The 18,863-nt window shown below is 43.7% G+C and overlaps 1 protein-coding gene across 2 annotated transcripts in view; it reads right to left on the reverse strand.

Annotated features, from left to right (window-relative positions):
• fryl (furry homolog, like) overlaps nt 1–18,863 on the reverse strand; it is an 89,129-nt gene that overhangs the window by 29,026 nt on the left and 41,240 nt on the right. For both annotated transcript variants that reach the window (XM_080004391.1, XM_080004390.1), the window contains exons 34-51: nt 18,674–18,842; nt 18,309–18,393; nt 18,072–18,184; nt 16,732–16,882; nt 16,511–16,614; nt 15,868–16,050; nt 15,033–15,234; nt 14,203–14,324; nt 12,437–12,624; nt 12,153–12,247; nt 11,129–11,742; nt 10,568–10,836; nt 7,244–7,384; nt 6,046–6,246; nt 5,330–5,491; nt 4,865–4,939; nt 4,543–4,719; nt 2,895–3,095 (exon numbers count right to left, since the gene is read on the reverse strand). In XM_080004391.1, coding sequence (XP_079860517.1) covers nt 2,895–3,095; nt 4,543–4,719; nt 4,865–4,939; nt 5,330–5,491; nt 6,046–6,246; nt 7,244–7,384; nt 10,568–10,836; nt 11,129–11,742; nt 12,153–12,247; nt 12,437–12,624; nt 14,203–14,324; nt 15,033–15,234; nt 15,868–16,050; nt 16,511–16,614; nt 16,732–16,882; nt 18,072–18,184; nt 18,309–18,393; nt 18,674–18,842 — 3,252 coding nt within the window. The remainder of the gene's footprint in view (nt 1–2,894; nt 3,096–4,542; nt 4,720–4,864; nt 4,940–5,329; nt 5,492–6,045; nt 6,247–7,243; nt 7,385–10,567; nt 10,837–11,128; nt 11,743–12,152; nt 12,248–12,436; nt 12,625–14,202; nt 14,325–15,032; nt 15,235–15,867; nt 16,051–16,510; nt 16,615–16,731; nt 16,883–18,071; nt 18,185–18,308; nt 18,394–18,673; nt 18,843–18,863) is intronic.

Consider the following 18,863-nt stretch of genomic DNA (forward strand, 5'->3'; position numbering starts at 1 on the left):
TTCTGGTAATTTGGAATGTAATCTTCCTAGCGACTGTGAAGACAGCATGGCTTGGGGGGAGGTGGATCAAGTTAACTAACAGACAAAAAAATATAAATAAACAAAAAATTAAACAAAAAAATAAATACATAATATATACATATACACACATATATATACACACACACACATACATATATATATATATATATATATATATATATAGATATGTGTGTGTATATATATATATATATATATTCTGAATGTGGTGTTTAATAGAGCGGAGAACTAGTTGGGAAGAGTGTTATCTTATCACTACACAGAAAAAAAGAGGCTGAGATGGACTAATTGTGCTGTAAAGAAATACGGTGCACAGATTCCATCCACCAATATGGCTGAATAGTTTGGTCATTTTGGTGTAGCGTCGACATATCTTCATGAGAGCAGATTGTCAGTACACTTTGGATTTGCGTCTGAGACGATTGTTATTGCTCGAAAGAGGAAATTGAGGTCTGGATGGAAAATGGTGAAATTATCCTTTGAACATTTGCCTTTTAGTCCAATACTGACAGTTTTTACATGCACAATAATAATCGGAGCAGAGGTGGTTTATGGCGGCACTTTGATGCAAATGTGATTACAGGAATAAAGCTGTAATCACTGTATGATAAACCCTATTAAAGCAGCACTATGTAACTTTTGGTATTTGGTACCCCTACAGTTTGAGTGCAATTGTACTTTTAGAGCAATGTTGCAAAACTCGGTCCGGTGTCCGAAAATAATTTATTTTACCGGACAAATTTGAAGCCTTTCAAACTATCAATCACGTTTCAATAACAGTCTATGTTACAAAGGCAAACACAGTATAATGTTCATGTAGGTTGCAGCGACCCTTGCACGGACCTCGCCGCTTCAGCGAGCACTCAGTCAGTCCACTGCTCCCGGAGCCTCTGTCCGCGCGGCTCACCGGAGCAGGCGCAGGGAGGGACATGGCCCCCTGATACCGGTGTAGGTACCAGATGTGCTCTGCTTGGCAGATCGGCTCTCACGTGCGAGTCAGATGGTGAAACAAACCCTTTGGCGCAATGAAGGTGAGGGCCAGTGCCCAACGCCCTAATGGGTGCACCACTGGCCCGACTCGCGCTGTTGGGGAGGTGGAGTGGCTACGTTTTTTATGAGCATTATTACCGGACATTTTGATTGGCAAGTGTATGTGTACCGTCATTTATTTATTTTACATTTAACCGGCCAAAAAAACGTAATTACCGGATCCAAACATCAAGGAAGTGACGTAGTGCCGTAAAGCAGAATTCACTTTTCCCGCTGTTTTGTACCCAAACCCAGAAGTTACATAGTGCAAGAACAGGCGTTTGGAGGATCGGGTTGGAATGAAAGAGATGCCATTCTACATATTACAAGTCAGTGTACCATCAAAATGATTTTGAAGCTGTTATTTTAAGGTAAAAAAGTAACATAGTGTTGCTTTAACACAGCCAGATATCAGTGAGATCCTGCTATCTGGGTGGACAGGTAAATGTTTGGTTTCATTTCTTGTTCTAAATGAAGGATCAAATGCAAGACTGCTTTCAAGACATAAGTCACAGCAAAGTGCTTTAAAGAACCTCTTCACTAGAACAGTAAAGTGGCTCTTTAACTTACATGTTCTCAATATTTGGTGAAAACCAGCGTAGAGGTTTGAGCTTGATGGAGCTGAGACCAGACTGCGCATGTTAACACTTTTTGTCGAATTGTTACCAGAAGAGTATCAGTGCATATGGCTGGTAGGGAAGCTGCTTACTACCCGCTTGGAGAGAAGCAGAGCAAGCCTGAGGACTGAGAACAGAACCAGGAAGAGCAGAAAAGCAGGCGGTCGTTCAGAAATCTGTGCTCAGCTTATCAGATGGACGGCAATTTATCTACATCCAGTCTTGAGCAATAGAGAATCAGTATCCCTGATAAGCCACGCCTCCACCCGCCTCGCCATGAAACTCTACAATTGCAGTACAAACTGGGTATGGGAGCGGCCAAGAGGGTTAACAATAGGTCTCTATAGTTCTAAAGCTTTTGTATCTATATATTTTGTGAACTTAGTGTATATTCCTGTGACTTTCTGGGCTTCATGTTTTTCACTGAGGTGTAAATCTTATCTGATCTTAACATCAGAAAAGTGCCTGAGTGCAGGGGAACACACTATCATGCTATTTCACACTGAAAATATTCCTTAAATCAGTATTGATCTGAAGCTCTGCAGCTTTTGGGTGAACGTCGTTCCTCTCCTGCGTGGTACTTACCGAGCGGCAGAATGCAACAGAGCAGCACTAGAGCAGCAGCTAGCAAAGGGGAGCGTCTAGAGGAGCCAAGCGAGCTGCGAGCTAGCTGAGGGCACACGCGCACCACCGTCCCCACACACGCTGGATTCTTTAATTCTTTAATCCTTTATCAGATATGTGCCCAAATCATTTCCTCCATATCTCCCACCCCTTACACCCCCAATACTATTATTCCATCTGTCATATTTTATCATAAATTATAATCAGCATCTGTAGAAAAAAAGTTACAGTCGTACTCTATGAAGTAATATAGGATTTTTTGTATCAGAACACTGGATATGACAAATTTTTTAATACTTTAAGTACATTTAAGATCAAGTACCTTATATAATTTATTTAAGTAGAGAGAGAGAGTAGTGTTAAGTAGTCTTGGTGCTTTCATGAGACATTTTGTATCAGGGAATTTGTACTTTTCCTGAAGTAAAAGGTCCACCACTGACACACACACACACACACACACACACACACACACACACACACACACACACACACACACACGGTGGTGCAGCGTGGCGCACCATGCCAGCGGGTTGAGGGGGTTGGGGGGGGCAGCAGCAGATGTGGGGTGGATGGGGTGAGACTTACGAGGCTGGAGCGGGTGAGAATCTGGCTAGCACTCAGTACCTCCTCCTCTGACGACTCGTCCGTGTCCTCCTGATTGGTGAGGTTGAGGCTGGGTGTGCTGCCCGTATACTGGCACTCCTGCAGGGACGGCGTGTCTCCTTTGTCCATGCTGTCCAGGGAACGCCGGCGCACGCCCCAGTTGAAATTGTCCATGCTCTCCCCCTACAGGACGGCGAGGGAACAGCAGCGTGTCAGAATGCAGGCTCTTTGGTACAGGTGAGACGTGGAAGTTAGTGGCAGCCTTCCAATTCAAGACCAAATATAATGTATACAAATATAAATATACAAAAGTAATATCAAACTTCTAAGGATCAGAAGATATGACTGAAAGGGTCTCACAATATCAAGTCACAAGCACAAATTGAATGCCATATACTGACCAAAGTCAAGTCTAGCAAGAGATCCGAGACATTTTTGTTTAAGGTTGGACTGATTTTGTAGGAGTAGAGTAAAAATATATACATTCAAAACAATAATAGTGCAACCATGTGACTGAATTATATCATTTTTTTGTTGCCTGGTGTCAATAGGTCGTATGCTTTCTCAACCCCAGATACTTCTAGCGCTGTACAGACTCAGAATTTTGTCACTCGAATCGGATTCAGCTGTTCATTAGGCTGGGGGGGGGGCATGGAGGAGTAAGGCATTGCTCGTGCCTAGGGTGCGATACCGACAGACCCGGTATTAAATGGGCCCGGGGCTAAATTGTTTAAGACCGTAGTATCGATAAGCCCCAACATTACAGTTAACGGTATTGCCGTGAGCATCAGGGTGTTTTGAAACTCTTGCTGGTCTTTTTCATTAATTGAATATGTTAAATGTGCAGCTTACCAACCTTTTTGTTGCACTGTTGTTCTGGGGAAGACCCAGACATCTCCCATTTTTTCTGACATATTTTTCTGATTCAGTGTAAAGGCAGCTTAACTGTCAACACTATCAAGAGAGACTGACACAACAGCGCATATAGAAGGCAGGCAGACACAGACAGACAGACAGACAAGGTCTGGGAGGGAGGACAGTCACACTGACAAGCTGATCGAGCCACAGACTTACCTGCAACTCCTTGTGGCAAGAGAAGAGAAGGATAGAGTGTTAGAAGAACAAGAATTGTTAAGACAAGAGAACAGACAGAAATAAAGGACGTTTGTTTTAGTCAACTAAATGAGTGTTGTTTTAATAGGTCAACAAGGGGACCAATAATGCATTTACGGGTCATTTGTAGAGAACATCACATAATTTTTCAAGTGAGGTTTTGAGCACCCTAGAAAATCTCGAAACCCTCAAAGAGTGGTTATTTTTCCACACCGAGGACTTTTTGTTTTATCTGCTAATCTGCATTAGACCAAGTGCCCCATTACATCAGATTTAGTCTCTGGGATCCAACCTGAGTCTATATCATACATTATTTAATGGTTCAATTAAATAATGGTGAAGTTAATCATCTATCGTCACTAATTACTTCCCTGGGGATCCCCTGGAACCTTTTGAAGGACCCCCGGCGGTCACAGACTGCACACTGCTTAGTGAATGGGTGGTGGGTTTGGAGGAAACAGAAAGACCCACCAAAAAAAGGCTGGTGACAAACCAGCACAGGAAGCAGAGGTCTCACCTCTGCATCTTCCAGCTCCACATCCAGGAAGTCAAAGTCCTTGAAGACACCGAACTGCTGCTCGCTGCCGGCGTCCTCCCCCTGAGCCTCCTCCTCCCGGACCACCTCCTCCACGGTGGGGATGAGGCTGGTCTGCTGGTCTCCAGCGTCCAGGTCCTCGTTCGATGAAAACACCACCTGGTACGTAGACAGAGTTGGGCAGCCAAATTCAAGGGAGGGGCTCTGAAACGCACTGTACGGCTCTCTGAAAAAGATGTCTGATTCTGTGGTGGATCTTAGCAGAGACCTTGTCGGAGGCCTTAGAGTAGGAGAGGAGTCTTACAGACGGGTTTTTGGGAATGCCGGACTCTGGGCCGCACAGTGACAGGACGTTCATCAGCTTCTCTCTGGTTCTCCTCTGAAAGCAGGAAAGCAGACAAACAAACACCACGTTGAGTGGAGGGACGAGCTGGTACGACTGCATCAAATCCCTAACAAGATATGGCCTAACTATCATTCAGGTCTTTAAACGGATACTCTCGTTTTTTGGGAAACTTCTATCTAGATTCAGGAGAGAAGCTCAATACAAATTTCATCCTTTTCTGAATGTAGCTGCATTTCAAACTAAGATCTTGTTTTCATGTTTGAATTTTAACTGCTGATAAAGACAATCTATCCCTGAACCCAAATAATTCAGCTTTGATGCTGGAACTTGTATTTCCCTAATTTCACAGGAGCTAGGCTAGTTGATCCTATTTACTGTGTTGGCATGCTGTGCAAACACAGTTAGCATTTAGCCCGGTGGTACCTGAGAGAGCTGCGGCCTCTTCCAGCTGACTGGAACCAGGCCGTTGGAGTTGGATCCAGAGGAGGTTGAGGAGGTGCTCCGGGTCACCGCGATCACCTGTGGCTTCCCGTTGCGGCCGGCCGTGGTGCGCTGGTCGCCATACTTGTGCCCTATGATGGGCGTCTGGGCAGGTAAGAAAAAACATGAGAAAATAAACAATTCAGTTTTTAATACGACATGCCCCCCTGAACAGATATTCTCGTTGTGATGTGTGAATATCTTAATTAAAATTACAAGTCTGACTTTTTGATGACTTGGCTACATCATTGCTTCTCAGTTGTGATGTGTGTATTGCCTTTACAAAAGGACATGATGTTTTCATTACCTTTAACAGTACTATGTATTTTAAGGTAATAACACTTTAATCCCCAAGGGAGAAATTCAGGAAAAAGCTTCACAGTTGGACTCATTATGTGTATATCATCGTTATCCTGATGAGTTTAGGCAGTCTGTTGATTTAGACATTACATGTGAAAAGGGTGGCAATTTTGCAATTAAAATGTCTCACAAATATCGCAGGGATTGGCTGAATTTGCATTAATTATTGTGATCGCAATTTCTTAGAGGGACTGTAGAATTTACTCGTATTGCAGGGTATATTTAAATGTAACACTTGCATTGCCAGATTGTTGCCAATACTGGAGGCCTTCAGCCATAAAGAGAGAGGATCCACTGACCTCAGAGATGTCGAAGTGGAAGTCCAGTGTCTTGCCCGGAAGCTCCTTGGAGGAGTTGTTGAAGATGCGGGTGAAGGCGATCTCTGGGGAGCCGGAAGACTCTGCGCTGTAAGAGCGCTGCATCTCGTCTGGAACCACCAAACTGGCCGAGCGAGACACCACCAGCTTCAGGATGTTCTGCGCCTCCTTCCAGTAGGGGCTCTGCAACGAAGCATGCAGGGTTCTAATATCAAGTGAAAAGCTTTGTACATGTTTCACCAGACACGTGAGTGGGAGTTAAATCATATCAATATATTTCACAGTGTGAAATACATTGAAATGTATTGATTGATAGATTGAGAATTGGTCGTCAATTCTGAATCTCATGTTAAAGAAACCAACTGAGTTTCATTACATTGAACTTTAAGTGTGAATCCATTAAACCATCTGTGTTGGGTGGATTACACTGTACTGTACACGGTATTTCATATTACACTCCTGATGAGAAACCATAGAGCTAAATAACTCTGTAGACACTGATCACTGTGCACGTCAACATTAATGCATGCACACAAACGGTTTGCCAGAGGACTACCATGATGGGGGGCTACTGTGTAAGGAAGGAGCCTGAGGCAGTGGCTGGTAGAAGCTTTCACTAAGAACAGAACATCTTCACTGAAGAACTAACAACAACACAGCCTTATTTTTGTGTCACGCTTTGTGCCTATATTAGTGACGCAAGCCTCTTGCGAATGATCCATTCATAGTGAACAAATATTTAAAATGAAAATAAAAATTAAACAAAAAAATGGCTCAGGAGTAGGAAGTCGTTTGGTAGTCATTTGACAATTTATACTGAATGCTATTCCAATAAATAATTTTGACAGAAGTCAAATATTTTTGAGATTCACAATTTGCAGTTATCTGCCAAAAAAAATAATTTAGACTAAATTATTCCTGTGAGAATTACATTCTCTAGTCAGAGTTGAACCAACTCTTCTGACTCCCGTTCATCGTTCAGGAAGTCTTCACGTAACGCTCCCCCTTGTGTTACACCAGCTCAACCAAAGAAAAAAAGAGCCAGGAAACTGAACAACTCTTTTTACTGAGTGACTCGTCTTTTACTGAGTGACTCGTCAAGAACCGAGTCTCCAAAAAAAGGTCAAACCTTTCATTACTGATGTATACGGCTTTTAGCATAGAAACCACTCTCCCTCACCTGAACGTATTTTCCGATGATCTTCATGATCTCCAGGTTGAACTGTTTGACGGGGGCCGCAGATAGGTCGATGTGACTTAGCAGGCTGTAGATGATCTGAAGCAAGGACTGTTGCATGCTGGGAAGGCCCTTCTCCAGCAACTGAGAGGCAGAGAGAGAAGAGAGATAGAGGCTCAGATTTCTCCTCATTGTAGCTGAATGACCATTGTATTGTTACTTAAGGGCCAGCTTCTGATAAGCAATGTTAAGGCTTTGTTCAGATTTCAGGTGAACTATGTTTCTCACAAGGGACCAAAATTTGATTTTTCTCATCATTTTGTTCTTATCATAATATGAGACAAGATATTGTCTGGGATTTTGGTTGTCGGTTGTAATATCATGATGTCGTTAAAAGTTGTCTTTCAAGGGGACCTATTATGAAAAACTCACTATTTTGCACATACATTTGAGTCTCTGATGGACCTACTAACACACAAACTCTGAAATAAGACAATTCAGTCAGTTTTTGTGAGCTGTCTATTTCAGTAAACATGTCCTGAAACACACTGCTCAGATTTTTGGACCCTTTGTACATAACAGGGCCCACAGTGGAATTCGAACTGCCCCCCCCATCTAAGTAACTCAACAATTATTTTATTAAAAGAAGAACTTTTAGGATTACTTATTTCTTGGCTCAAATTTGTTCAGAAACAGATTTTGGTGGGCTAAGGTGAAACCAGTGAAGGTTATGGGGTAAATACAATGAAACAGGGAAGCCACCCCCAAATCCATTGGCTCACAGAACTGGGGGCCTCGCAGGGTGGCTCCTCCCACGAAAAAAACCCCAGCCCATTTTGGAACAGAACGGTATAGAGCAGGGGTGGGCAAACTACGGCCCCCGAGCCATATCCGGCCCGCGACGTTGTTTAATCCGGACCACGAGGCATGTTTCACCAGACACGTGAAACAACAATCCTATAAAATATTTAAATTTGTAGTTTTCATTTAATTTAATTTAATTCATTTCAGTTATTTTCCTGTAAAACTTGATGGTACCACCAGATGGCGCATTGCCAGGCCTTCTCTGATGTCAAGCCACTTTTCTTCACTTTACCTGATCGTCACGTATGCGTCACCCATAACAAAATGAGCGGACAAAAAAAGGGCAAAATTGACAGTGAGTGTCAGGTTTTCAACCAAGATTGGATTGCAAAATATTTTTTTACTGAATTATCAAAGGTGGACGATTTTCTCGAGCTGAAAGACGCACACTGGCTTCAAGTTCTTCCGCACCCCCACCAACACATCTCATGTCCCTCCAGAGGCGAACGGACATTGGATCATTGCTACACACCGTTTAAAGATGGCTACAAGGCCACCTCCCTTTCACTGTTTGACAAGTCAGACCATGCCGCCATTTTCCTAATCCCAAAATACAAAACACGGTCTAGGGCCTGCTGTCCTCAATGACTCCAGTCCTGTCACTCTCACCTGGTTGGTCATGAAGTGGTTCGAGAGACAAATTAAAGATCACATTTGCTTCTTTCTTCCATGCACATTGGACTTGTTACATTTTGCCCACCATTCCAATCAATCGACGGACAACGCGTGCCACCTTGACGGGGGGGTGGGGGCGACCTCATGTGATTATGCTGTTGTGTAATCATAGTTCAGCTTTCATACCATATTGCCCCCCAGACACCAAGCTCAGGGAACTTGGGACTGTCCACTTCCCTGTGCAACTGGGTCCTTAACTTCCTAACCTGCAGACCCCAGGTAGTGAGAGTGGGCTGCCACACATCAACCTGCCGCACCCTCAAGACAGGAGCCTCCCAAGGCTGCGTCATAATTCCTCTGCTGTACTCTCTATACACTAATGACTATGTTGCTAAGAGTAGCTCCAACACCATCATAATTTTTGCTGATGACACAGCTGTGGTGCCTAATCTCAAACAACGATGAGAAGGCCTACCTTAGGGAGGTGGAGGACCTGATACACAGGTGCCAGGCCAACAGTCTACCTGAATGTCAGCAAAACCAAAGAGCATGTCGTGGACTTCAGAAGGACGCAGCAGAGGATCTACAACCCCCCTCATCATCAACGGTGCCCCAGTTGAGAGGGTGACCAGCTTCAGGTACCTCCGTGACACTGTAGTGAAAAAGGCGAGGCAGCACCTTTATCACCTCAGACAACCGAGGAAGTTCAGAGTGTCTCCAAAGATCCAGAAAACCTTGTACTCTGGTGCCATCGAGAGCATCCTGTAAGGGTGCATCAACGCCTGGTATGGGAACGGTTCCTCTCATGATCGCAAAGCCCTGCAGAGAGTGGTACGTTTGGCTGAGCGTACCATCAGGACTACATTCAGCCCTCTACAGGACTTATACACCAGGCGGTGCAGAAACAGGGTTAGAGGATTATTAAGGATCCCCACTATCCCAACCCAGGGACTGTTCCAGTGGCTGCAGTCAGGCAGACGCCTCTGTAGCCAGAACAGAGAGACTCAGAAAGAGCTTCCTCCCACAAGCTGTAAGGACATTGAACGCTGTTACAAACTAGGACTCACCTCAATTACTGTCCACCTCGCTTTTGTATTTACTTGTACACATTTATAGTCCATGATATTTATTATTATAATATTCTCAGATCACAAACATTGTACAGCAAATATTGAACAACATTGCACAATGTACATTTTTACATTCTTTATTGTACATAATTATGTATATACTATTTGTACATACCTATTTTTTTTTTTTTCCAATTCTGTATATAGTTTTGTATTTTTTGTATTTTTTTTATTATTATGGTTTTAATTGAAGGATTCAATTAAAACCATAATAATAATAAAAGTACTATATTCTATCTAGATTCTAGAAATAGAAATACTATATTTCCCCATTTTTAATGAGATTTGTTTTATTTGAGTTTTTTTTCTATTTGTACTATGCCCAGCACCGTCTCTGGAGTTTGCAAAAAAGCATTTTGCTACATGTTGTATGTTCAATGCAATATGTATGTGACAAATAATCTTTTGAATCTTTTAGAATCTTTGAACCAGATTAACTCGTGTAAGAAAAGAGCATAATACGTCCCATTTAAGGCTGCATTATAGTAAAGTAATGTGGTTTTCTGAACTTCATAAGACTGTTCTAGCTGTTCAAAATAAGGTTATATTGCTGAACTCCCAACCCCATACTAGCCTTAATGCAGTTGTACATATGTTGTACTCAGGTAGTATAAGTTGTATAAGATGTAAGGAAATATGAAAGAAAATTAAAAGATCTGCAGACAGCCTGAAAGTCAAAAAGGAAGATATAAAGAGCAGCTTTCAGAAAGGCTCTGACCTCTGCCAGGTAGGTGACCAGGCTGAAGGTGATGTCTGCGAAGCCATCATGCACATAGCGGCAGACCACGTTGATCCAGTTGGTGCAGTCTCTGGAGTAGCTGTGCGTGCTGTACAAGCTCATCATGTGCGCCAGGTTGGACAGTGTGGCCGACTTCTCCTCGGCACACACCTTGGCGATCTTGTCGGCCGTCTCCCTGCAGAACAGCGTGGGGCTGTCGAAGTGTTGGATGAGGTGTGGCAGCAGGCACAGGATGTTGAGGGGGAAGCCTGCAGGAAGTGGACATACCGGGGTCACAGGATGTTAAGAGGTTAACGTGACGTCATGGTCACATAATGTCATGAGGTCACAGACATTTCACATCGCATGACATTGAGATCAGTCAATTATGTAATACTCCTTTACTGTAATCCACTGCCGCCTTCCATTTACCGTATTTTCACGACCATAAGGCGCACCGTACTAAAAGGCGCAGTCTCAGTTAAAGACGTTTATATGCGCCTTATAGTCGCGAAAATACGGTAATTAAATTTTTCTTACAAAAGATGGAAAGGCGTTTACCTGCCAGCTGCGAGGGGTCGACCAGCGTGTGCCGCGACACGCTGATCAGCTTGCTGAGCAGGTGGATGCTGAGCTCCTGGGTGGAGGCAGATGTGAAGCCCTTGAGGAAGAGCTTCAGCAGGCCGGGGAAGCCGTACCACTTGAGCTTGGTCTGCACGGCCTCCAGACGCTCGCGGCTGTCTGTGCGGTCCAGCGGCAGCTGGCCTAGCAGCTTGTTGAGCAGCCGCAGCGCTAGCAGGTACTCAAACTCGTAGTCCGACTCCAGCAGCGAGGCTGCGATCCAGAAGACGGTGGCCATCAAGTTGGCGGGATCTGCAGGGGGGGCGTCCATCCCACTCGGACCCCCCCCACCCCCGCCTCCCCCCTCCCGCAGTGATGACAGGCTCCGCGTGCGCGCAAGGTTGCCGTGGCTACCGCCGAGGCGGTCGGCGATGTCCAGGGTGTTGCTGCGCCGCCGGTCGGCCTTGCGCTCGCCCGCCAGGCTAGCTCGCAGCGAGTTACTGCGAGTGTGAGCGTGCACGTGGTGGAACGGGCCGCTGTTCAGGTTCAGCTGGCCCGTGCTCTTCCTGTTGGCCGCAAACTTTGGGCCCAGCAGCCGGTCCTGGGTGGAGGACCTGAGAGAGAGAGAGACTGAACTGTAACCTCCAAGTGGATGGAAAGAGACAGAACTGTTTCCTGTTCAATATCGGAAACAACAAACTGTTGAGTTCCCTCCATTGCAGAGCCCAGAGATCAGCTTTTGGTTAATTAATTTGGAATCAAGTTTAGCAAAAAATAATCAATGATTATATAGAATGGAAGTAAAAATGTTAAATATTTAATTTACATAGGCTATTTTGCAGCTGAGAGAGAGTGCAAGAGAGTATCCAGCCATCTAAATGCTTTGTGCTTGACTGTATCATTTTGGTAATATAATAAAGGCCCCCTACCCACATTTTGGGCAGCGAGAGTACCCTTACAGTCACTTTCAGTAATAAGTAAATCAGCATGAGAAACTAGAAACAGAACTGGTGAAGACACTTACTGTGCCAGTGCAGTGAGGAGGTCGTAGTTTTTAACCGTGTCCGCTAGCGTGTCGATACCCGACTCCAGTGTGAGCAGCAGTTCAATAACAAAACCCTGAGGAGAGACACGCCAAGTTGTTAAAGCAGTGCAGCGATGCATTTTATTTTATTTTTATTTTTTTTATATTCTACGCAGATTTATTTAAAATTTAATTCTTGACAATGTGAATATTATTATAATTAATCAAATGTAATGGTCGTTCGCTGTGTGGAATTGGAAATTCCCCATCCACGGTGTTCCCACCTGGGCCTCCTCTCCCGGGTCGCCAACGGTCTCCACCAGCCGGGACAGGACATCTGACAGCGTGGCGGCGGTGAGCGGCTGCTTGAGCGCCCTGAAGATCTGGAAGGATCTGCCGGCGTAGTGGCGTGAGGAGCAGGACAGCGCCGTCTGCAGTGCCGCCTCGCTCAGCAGAGACTCCAGCTGGAATCCTGCGGGGAGGAGACTATCACCATGAACCCTTAAACCCCAAAACCCCCACATGGGGGTCAAGTCATTATTACATTAAAAGTAATTAAATCAATTCTACGAAAATCTGACCACAAACGAATATCAGAACAGACATTGCTCGGATCAGGTCATTAAGCGAATTGGTCGATAAGCGAGGATCTGTGAAATTTCACGGTAAGGGGGCTGTGGTGATTGCGAACGCTAGTGTAGTGAATACTGATACAGGAACAAACTGACAACGGTGACAAGCGATGAGATGCTTGACACTGAGACACACCGGTTTTGTACACAGCACACAATACAGGCTGGTGGTCAGAGAGCTGGTCATAAGTCTGAACGGTCGTTAAACAGGTAGGTTGTTAAATGAGGAGTACCTGTATATATTTTCAATGACCATAGTCCAACCAACAGTAAATTGCTTTAATACTCTAGACTCAATCAATAAATTATATTGGAAATACAAAAAACTGGGAATTAAACTAGCAACACTACAGAAAAATAAAGACTGTGGAGGCCTAGCAGCCCCAAACTTCAGATACTACTATTTAGCTGACCATCTTCAATTTATAATTAAATGGTTACAACCAGAGCAAAAATTGGGCCATGGATGGTGAGACATTGACCAAACAGAATGTCAGGAGTTATCAATATCTGATCTCCCATTTCTTACTTTATCAATAAAGAAACATAATTGGGTTTTCATTCATCGCAACGCCTGTCAGCCTGGTGGAAACTCAGTTGTCACACTATCTCCAAACAAATTCACTCCAATTTGGTACAACCCGGATTTTCTGGTTTAACAAACCAATAATCTTCAGGTCGAGGAGACGACAAAGAATTACTCATCTGGAACACATTCTTAAAGACAATTCACTTGTTTCTTTCCAAAGCAAAATCCAAAGGTATAATATCAGTCGTCAGTTTCCTGCGTTCCTTCAACTGCAGCATTCTCTAAAAGTAAAAATAAAACTAACGAACAACATCCTACAACCACTTCTGATGATTGAACATCTTACTCATCTACAGTGTAGGTAACTGGAAAAAAATCTATTTAGTAGAACATACAAACTTTTACTGAAAAGAGATGACAGTTTGTCTTTACTAACCATGGAACAGGAAAGAGACCTCGCTGTTTCTACCGATTGTTGTCTCAATACCACAGATGGCTATTTTCATGTCATCTGGCTCTGCCCACCCATCCAAACATTTTGGACCAACATTACCAAGAAGCTATCAACCCTTCTGGGTCACAGCAATCCAGTTTCACTGTCTATATGTCTCCTCGGTGACATCTCAGTTGACCCACCACCCAAAAACCTGCAACCCATTTTGATCGTCTTAACAATCGCCAAGAAAATAATAATAATCAATTGGAAATTGGAGATAATCTCACCACATCCCAATGATTACGTTTATTAATAGAATATATCTCAATGGTATTTGGATATTGGCAATATCCGAAAACAAGGCTGCTTCATTCAATGTAATGGCTGGGCCGGGCGTGGGGCCCGGTCTATTCGAATTCTAATAAAAGAAAATAGACAGGAAGTGGTGCCTACCAGCAGGGGACTGTTTAAACACCGTCACCACATGTCGGAGAAAGACGCTGAGCTGGTCTGCGCTCTTGATGTTGGGGTTCTTGGGGGAAACATCCTCGTGGTTCCACAGTGGACCACGTCTCCTACAGGATGACAGCAAAAACAATATGTAACAGTCAGATGATCACAACGCTATGGCCAGGTCTTAACCTGACCATCTTTCAGATATCAACAAATGGCCAGTCATGATTCACCATTTTGTCATTTAAACTTATAGAGAAAATATTAAGAACCATTCCTCACAATGAGGTCTTAAACATTTGAAGATTAGTTTTGGTCACTAATTAGTTTGACATGGGGTTTTAAATTCATACAAATATATGAAGTGAAGTGACAATATTGTGAAAAAGGTCCAAAGACTATTGGATAAGAAATAAAATCCAAATTACTCAGTCCTACACACCATGCACTATTTAATTATATCATGCTTGTGAATATGTGTATTATCAGCACACACAACTGCAACCCATGCAGTGTAATATACCTAATCCAGTCAGGCTTGGCTGGAGGCATGAAACCATAAAAACTTACATTGGTACAAAAATAACGATATATTTCATATTTTTACTTAGAAAAAAATCAAGAACAACATTATGAAAACAATAAAACAGGCAAAAACAAAGGTAGGTTAGTCCAGGAAGGTCAAAACTGTTGAGGCTGGCTTGGGTTTAACCACACAGTATTGTTTCAGGTCGACTATGACAACAGTATTTGGGATACACTTCCTTGTTGTCACGTAACAAAAGGGGGGTAGTGATGACTCAACAGGGGGTTAGTCAGACTTGGATCACCTGGATGTGATGAACTCGATGAGAGCTTTGACCTTCTCGTCCTGCTCTGCAGTGGCATCCACCTCGTTGAGGAGGGTGGGGGGCAGGTGGGACAGTGCCGCTGCCCCTGTTCCCAGACTGATGCTAGAGGAGGTGGAGCTGGAGCTTAGACCCGAGTCCGTCATGGGAGATGGCTGATGTTCAGGCATGAAGTCCTGCACACCTGCACGAAAAAAAACAAATAGCAAGACCACATGATGAAGTGACAAATGGATGGAGTCTCGGAAGGAGTTATCTGATGGTGGGAGGAGTCTGGAGTCACGGAAGGAGTTATCTGATGGTGGGAGGAGTCTGGGGGGGGGGGGGGGGGGTTATCTGAAAGTCAGAGGAATTATGCCATTCAACTCCATTCATTGAAGGTGAGAACTAAGAAATCTTCAACCTCCCTACTAATGCGATTAGAATTTATGGGAATTAGAAGAATTAGAAGAATCTTTAATCATCACATGACACGCCACACAAATTTAAGTGCGAACTATAGGGCAGATCATTCTGGCCATCGGAGAACGAAGTTAGCAGAAGAGTTATCTGATGCCTTTTTTTTCCCCTCTACTTCGGATAACTCCAGAATGTTTTAACCCAGACCTTATTTTTCGATCACTGGGAGTCAACCAGAGTGATTGGCATCGGAATCTTCTAAATTGATCCAGTATTGAGAGACGATTCAGCTGACAGATGATTGAGGTTCTCTCCTTTAGCGCAGGTTCAGTGCGGGAAGCTGTTTGACTAGAATGGACAGGACTTCTGTGTGTCGCCCGCAAATTACTACATAATTGTTCTGCTGAGAAGAACCGACCCGTGAGGTTAAACTCTGGTGCGACCGGCTTCACCGTCAGGACTCTGGGGTCGTTGTACTCTCTGTTGCGTAGCAGCACGGCGGCTAGCGACTGAACGCTGCTGTTGGCACCCTGAACGACCAGCAGGTGGAGCAGCAGCCGCTTGCAGTGTTCATAGACCTCCGGGTGCTGGTGGTCGAACCCTGCAGGGAGAGGAGAAGGTCAACCTCAACCACAGAACCTCCTCCTCTGCTGGAGGTGTAGGGAAGACTTTAAGAGGTCTAAAGGCCAAAACTTTGTACTTGGTGAAAGAAAGAATGAGAAAGAAAGAGTAAATAACTAAATACTTGGCTCTTTTCACTGAAGAGAAGAGGACCTCGACCAGAGAATGCATAAAATTGGTCAAAAATGACCCAGGTTGTTTACCTGCTTTATGTTTCAAACAACAATTTTTAATGATCTAAAATTCCAGGAATTCCTAAAATAAGCTGTTTTATATGATGTGAACTCATTCTCCTTTCGTTTACTTAAATATTAACAAAACTTAGAAATAAACACATTTAAAACCCTTATTGATTGGGTATTGGGTATTATTATACATAGACTGAGACAGATGTACAGTTCTACAGTTGGCAGATGAGGCGGAGCTGGAGAGGGATGTACCTATAAATATGGCATGCAACAACAGATGGAGGTAGGCGCTCCACTCCACCTTCACCCCGTGGTCCACGATGAGATCCGTCAGAAGGATGACGGCGATGTTACACCTTAACAAGAGATAACACTCTGTTATGGAGAGACCTGTATGGACAGCTCTAAAACCAGGGTTATTGTGTATTGATCCAAGAGGCGGGATAAGTGGGTGGACGTCATGGAGGCGCTACCTGTGCAGCACCACAGCCGGGGTGTTGGTTTCTGGCAGGAAGTCCACCAGAGGAGACCAGCAGCTTCCTGTGGGGGGGAAGGGGAGGGGCTCCGGGCGGTTGTGGTCCATCACCTTCAGACGCCAGTTAGCATAGAGAGGCATGGAGTCACCTGAGAAGACAAGAGGCCATTAGGAGTATGTAGGAGGGGGGAGGAGAACAGAGAGGGGAGAGCAAGAAAGAGAGGGGGATAAAGAGCACGAAGAGATGTCGAGGTAGAGTGGTAAAGAGAAGTAGAGAGCAGAAGACACTAGAAAGAGACAGACATATGGATATACAGACAGTAGGGATGTTGATAATTAACCGTTATATGACAAATGGAATTTTGAAAGATTTTGACCATGAGTTAAACAGTTTAAAAATTAATTAACACTTTTTTTTTTATGAAAGAAAAAAGAAAGAAAAACAAAATAAAACAACTTAAATACAACTCATGGGGGCGACACGTGCAACCACACCTGTCTTTTATTTCAGGCATGTAAGAGGACAGTTTATGCAGCCTTCGTCCAACCCAGAAGTGCCAGCGGCGGTAAGCTCAGCTGTTTACATACAAAGCAAGTAACAAAATGGAAATGCTATATTTATAATAAACTGTTTCAAATTAAAATTTTGAATTCCTGATGTGTGACTGGATTATATATTATTTAAAGTAATGAGATCGTTTTTCCCCAACATAGTGCTCACCCTCTAGTAGAAATGCGATTACTGTTTATGTTAAATGAATAATGATGTCCAAATCAAGTACTCATGCCCATCCCTAATGTCCTCAACAAGTTTGAATATTGCCGCCATCACAATATGAATTTTTTGTTATAATATTAAAAATAATACCGATTTTACTATACTATTATATATAAAACCCTAACGTCCTCAACAAGTTTGAATATTGCCGCCATCACAATATGAATTTTTTGTTATAATATTAAAAATAATACCGATTTTACTATACTATTATAAATAAAACCCTAACGTCCTCAACAAGTTTGAATATTGCCGCCATCACAATATGAATTTTTTGTTATAATATTAAAAATAATACTGATTTTACTATACTATTATATATAAAATTATACATCCGTCCATTCTAAATAGTACATTTTAATCTTGTCTGATAACGATCGGTTAACAAGGGCCAGCTATCAGTCAGAAAAAAATTCTAAATTTGCATCCCTAAAAGACAAGACAAATAGGCAGAAAGATGTCTGAAGACAGACTGATTGATGGATAGAAAGAGAGATCGACATACAAACAGACAAAGAAAACAGACAGACAGAGAGAGAGAGATAGACTGACAGACGCACTTTTCTCCTCCTCGTAGGAGCCTCCAGAGCTGCTGCTGTAGCGGGACTCCAGGCGATGGTGCTGCCTGCTGAGGTTGCTGCTCAGACCGCTGTAGATGTCCAGGTGGGTGTAGCTAGATAACAAAGGTTAAACAGAAAGTTTAACGTCCACTGGCAGAGCAACAGCTCTGTCTGCTTTCATGGAGCACAAGCTTTATGAAGTAAATGGCTCACTGTGACAGTGTCCATATGCCTTACCTGTCCTCCATGTTGGGGTCTTTGATTTTGCCATCATGGTGACCGTCATTTCCTGGCACCATGGTGTTGCTGCTGGATGTTGTTCCTGAGAGGAGTGAGAAGAAATATCAAACAGGGCTCCTACAAAAATTGACAAAAAATTAAAAGTACCCTCGTTTCTGTGAGTTAAGTAAAAAGAGCCTTAACTTCTCTGTAACATTGAGGTGCGGGATGGTCTACCTGAGGTGATGGACTGTCTACCTGAGGTGTGGGGTGGCCCACCTGAGACAATGGGTGGTTTATCTTAGATTATGGGTGGTCCATCTAAGGTGATGGGTGGTCTACCTGGGGTGTGGATGATCTACATACGGTGAAGGGTGGTCTACCTGAGGTGATGGAGGGGATCTTGTAGCTGGAGGTGATGCGGTAGTAGGGAGGGTTGTCCATGTGTGTGACGGCGGAGCTCACAGGATCAGTCAGCTCCAGCTCACACATCAACTCCTCCAGCAACTGCACCGTCTTATCCCTGCCGAGGTAGACCACCACTCGCTTCACCTGGGGAGGGGCACACACACA

This window comes from Zeus faber (assembly GCF_960531495.2).
Source record: "Zeus faber genome assembly, chromosome: 1".
Lineage (NCBI taxonomy): Eukaryota > Metazoa > Chordata > Actinopteri > Zeiformes > Zeidae > Zeus > Zeus faber.